At 42.5% G+C, this 4486-nt stretch overlaps 1 protein-coding gene across 1 annotated transcript in view; it reads left to right on the forward strand.

Moving 5' to 3' along the window:
• Positions 1-3741, forward strand: part of cfi (complement factor I) — a 6135-nt gene extending 2394 nt beyond the window's left edge. The window contains exons 4-15 of the mRNA XM_035675120.1: positions 328-391; positions 478-640; positions 1065-1252; positions 1352-1459; positions 1536-1688; positions 2608-2643; positions 2739-2759; positions 2849-2991; positions 3086-3189; positions 3305-3409; positions 3510-3685; positions 3728-3741. Coding sequence (XP_035531013.1) covers positions 328-391; positions 478-640; positions 1065-1252; positions 1352-1459; positions 1536-1688; positions 2608-2643; positions 2739-2759; positions 2849-2991; positions 3086-3189; positions 3305-3409; positions 3510-3685; positions 3728-3741 — 1275 coding nt within the window. The remainder of the gene's footprint in view (positions 1-327; positions 392-477; positions 641-1064; positions 1253-1351; positions 1460-1535; positions 1689-2607; positions 2644-2738; positions 2760-2848; positions 2992-3085; positions 3190-3304; positions 3410-3509; positions 3686-3727) is intronic.
• Positions 3742-4486: the final 745 nt, after the last annotated feature.

Here is a 4486-nt window from a genome sequence, read left to right on the forward strand (position 1 = left end):
CTGTTGGTTTTACTTTAGCATAGCCCTGATCAACCAAACTCCATTCAGAAAACAAGCATTTTAAAAGTTGTTTGCTCATCGTTTTTCGCACAGACCCAACAAAGTCTGAATTCAGACTTTTTGCTAATCGCCATTATGATGCAGTTATTTCAGTATCATTTTGATCCGTTCATTAAATCACAGCCAAATATGTTTATTCATACCACAGCTGTAAACCAGATTAAAGGGTGAATATTATTGTTGCTTTTGGTGGGAATGCAGTGGTAGTGTCGCCCTTTCAACAGGTTAGTAAATGTCATTAAAGCAGTTTTTAAATCTGTTTTCCAGGTTATGGCTTACTCGTGCCGCGTCAGACGACCCGTCATGTCTCACTTTGGACAGAAGTGCGGAGGTTCGCTCTCACGGATACGTTCAGGGCTTTGTAGTATGTGTATTTATATAACTTCTGTCACCTTTAACAAGTCTCTCTCACCACAGAACCTTACGAAAAGTTCACGAGTTCACGGGACGAAGAGACGGGAGTGGTAATGGTCAACCTTCCTCAGACTGGAAGCACCAGTACGGAGAAATTGCTGGTGTGCTGGAAGCTGTGGAACATGGCGACTGCTAACGTCTTCTGCAAGGAGCACGGACATCGACTGTGAGAGGAGATGTATTAATACAATGCGCACTAGGGATGGGACGATATATGATATTATCACGGTCAAAGTAGGACTGTAATATTGTAATATAGTTGCAATATTGTATCAATACTCAAAAACACTGCATTAATATTTCGATTTAGTTTAGTTGAATGTTACAAGGACTGTAATCAATACGAACTGCATTATATCACGGATCATATATATCAGGATATATTGAAGTGTAACTCATGTATCGTGATACGTATGGTATCGCCAGAACACACAGCCCTCGATAAAAGACACTTAGTTTTTAAAAAATCGATTCTTTTGTAAGAGAGCTATGTTCCACAAGCTTTGGACTTTGTGTTGTTGTGGTGGACGTTACAGGACTAGTAGAACAAAAAACAACAATAAGCCAGAACGAGTTTTGTGTGTTTACAGCGGAGCAGCGAAGGCAGATTTCATAAAACACAAATCCCTCGGCGGGCAGTTCCCAGACGAATGTGTTAGCGTCCGCTGCCAAGGTTACGAGAATTCCCTCGCTGAGTGTGTAATCTACGACAGGGTCTCCCTTGGCAACAGGAAGGTCGCTACGGTAACCTGTTACGTCGAATCGAACGCACCAAAAGGTGAGTACCTACTGGTTTCATTCTCTTTCACTGACGATTGTGATAAACAGAAGCTCTGTTAGCTGTTTTCCAGTATTGTGACATTTGTTTGTGTTTTAGAGGACGAGTGTGACTTCATGTGTGCAAACAGGAAGTGTGTGTCTCTGAACCAGACTTGTGATGGAGTCGATGACTGTGGTGACCGCAGCGACGAGATGTGCTGCAAAAGTAAACTGAACGCACTTTAAATATCTTTTGTGACTTCTAGTAGTTCGTCGGGTCTCTTTCATGATGTATTTGTCAGGTTGCAGGAACCAGGCTTTCCGCTGTAAGACTGGTGTGTGTGTGGATCGAGACGCACTTAGAGACGGACATATCGACTGTCTGGATGGCGAGGACGAATCAAAGAAACACACAATGGGCAACAGTGAGATACACACACGCTCTAGCCATCAAGGTGAACATAGTGCCGGTTCTGGACCAGTTTGCGCTGCTGTATCCAACTCTAGCTGTTGTTACCAAGGTTACGCTAACTAATAAGTTAGGCTGTCCTTGACTAAAACTGTTGCTAGTCGACTAGTTGTTGTTCGTATTAATGTTATAGTTTAAATATATGTGTGAATGTGTCAGAACAATAAAATAACATTCAGTCTCAGGAATCTAAAGGCTTTTTGGGGGGATTGTAGGGGCCTAAAATACCTGAGACTGGATGTTATTTTATTGTTCTGACAAAAAAATTGCGACGCATGTTGCAATGTTTTAGGCGCTTTTGCAAAGAAATAGCAAAAATAGTTGCAATTTTTTGTATAAATCATTAAAAATAGACGACAACTTGTTCTAGTGAGAGTAAAATCGATAGTTTGGTGACGTACGGCTTAAAGTTTTGTACGAGGGACTGCTATGATTGGTGTAACTAGCGGGAACTCTGAGGTTCTTGGTTCTGTGTTGGTATTCCCGACCAAGAGCAGATTCTTTGACTGTCTCAACGCAAAGGAACTGGCTTCCAGATCAGGCACACGCTCAGAAACCAGCCCTAAAACTACCTTAACAGGCTCACACACTTTATAAACTTCATCCATATCATTTTGGAAATCACTGAAACTTTTGCTCTTTTTACTGATTGATTTCAGTTCTGTGTTCAATATAAAATCTCAACCAATAACGTTGATGGTTTTGTGGTAATCCAACGGACCTTAAAGGCAAACCTCGATATTAAAAGTGACTAAAAGGGTTGAATTTAGGAAATAGGCCAACAGTTGTTTGCTCTGTCTGCTGTTTTTATGTTGTTAACGAAGTAGTTCTGACATTTAACCTCCATCAGTCTTATTTTCTGCACCCTGTTTTCATTATTAGTAATATATTTCTGCTTCCCACAGAGCACGTGCGGTCGCAACCACTACCTGAAAACACAAGTACGCCTAAACAGCAGCAGGTTGAACCTTTGAGAGCAAACTATTGTTGTTGTTAATGGTAGTGATGGTAGTGACATTTGTTTTTTTCCTTTTAGTGTACGTCAGTCCCAAAGAAGGTATGTGACCTCAACAGTGACACTTACAGCAGATCTGATATCTTTAGATCACGGCTGAGATTAAGTCATCCAATCACGTCTCTCTCCAGAAACGAGGATCAGCCGTCATATTCTGGAGTCCTCGCTGATGTGTGGGATTCCCAACATGACCAATGTGGACGATGAGGAGGTGAACGAGCGAGGACGGAGCAGCCGAGTTAAGAGAGTTGTGGGGGGAGTCCCAGCAAAACCGGTCAGTTACAAACAACCTTTGTATGATCTTACATCAGCTTCAGCTTCAAGACATAAAACAACCCGCTGGTTTATATGATGTTCCCACTCTGCAGACTCAGATCCAGTGGCAGATTGCGCTTGAAGAGAACCGGAAGATCGACTGTGGGGGCGCGTATATCGGAGGATGCTGGGTAATCACTGCGGCTCACTGCGTCAGGTAGGATGATGTTTGACGCAATTAGTCTAATCCTCTAATGTCCAAACCCAAAATAGTGACTCACTCTCGCTCTCAGTAGTGACAGTTATAGTCTTTCAACGTCTCTCTCCACCAGGCCCAACCCGTCTGCCTTCAGGGTGAAGTTCTCTCTCTGGAAGAAGTCCAGAGCTCAGGGCACGACCGACATCGTTCCTGTGGCAGACATTCACATCCACCCTAAGTATTTATCTGTCTGTCTATCTGTCTATCTATCTGTCTGTCCGTCTGTCTGTCTTTCTGTCTGTCTGTCTGTCTATCTAACTGTTTTTAATCTCCTGCAGATACAACGCCAGCTCCTATGAGAACGACATCGCTCTGGTGGAGCTGGAGAAACTTCCCTTCCTGGAGAAATGTTTTGAGGACAACCCGGCCGTGAGCGCTGTCTGCGTTCCCTGGTCGACTCACCTGTTCCAGCCCAACCACACCTGCAGCATCTCAGGATGGGGACGAACCGCAGGTAACATTTGTGTATCACCTCTCTTCCCTGTCCTATCCACAGATAAAGAAACATAGACACCTCACTGGCCACTGCTTTACATCTTGCGGAGGTCAGTTAACAATGCTGAAAGATTCAGACTGTATCTTGCTTATTTCTGAACCCATTTTCATGAATGTTGGTTTGTTATAAATTGAGAGCTGATTAATTCCAACCAGAAACCATCATCAGGTTTGTTAATAACAAACCAAACACCATTAAAATCAGATCAGTATCTAGTGAGTTACAGTCTGATTCTCTCTGTTGTTATATAGCAGATCTGACCTCCGCAATATGGCGACTGCACAGACACACTTCAAATTGATAACGCAGCATCTATGTTTCTATATCTATAGATGTAAAAAATGTTACAAATCAATTCAGTAAATATATTTTAATATATATATATATTATTATAGAGAGGCTGATTCTGTTTTTCGTGTTATATTGTTGTCTGACTCTGTGGAGGAGAGTCATGGTTTCAGAGACGCTGTAGAAGGAAGATATATCCTTGCATCTGTGATCCAGGTACACTCAACTCTGGAGGACTGGAGGGACTGAGACAGGAATTTGAGTTTGTTTTGTAATAAAAAGTGTATAACTGTTGTGTACCCAATTTAAAATCATCACATTCATTTTCTGACCCCCCTTGCTCTGCTGATATTTTGTATGGACTGCTGCATAAGGACTTCTGTCCCTTCGTCCACTCCACCTTCCCAGTAAAAAGTTGTTGGGGTCCCACCGAAATTTTGGGCGCACACTATAACTGTTGCTGTCAGCCCG

This window comes from Morone saxatilis, unplaced genomic scaffold (genome assembly GCF_004916995.1).
Source record: "Morone saxatilis isolate NCDOM2014 unplaced genomic scaffold, NCSU_SB_2.0 Contig4, whole genome shotgun sequence".
Taxonomy (NCBI): Eukaryota; Metazoa; Chordata; class Actinopteri; family Moronidae; genus Morone; species Morone saxatilis.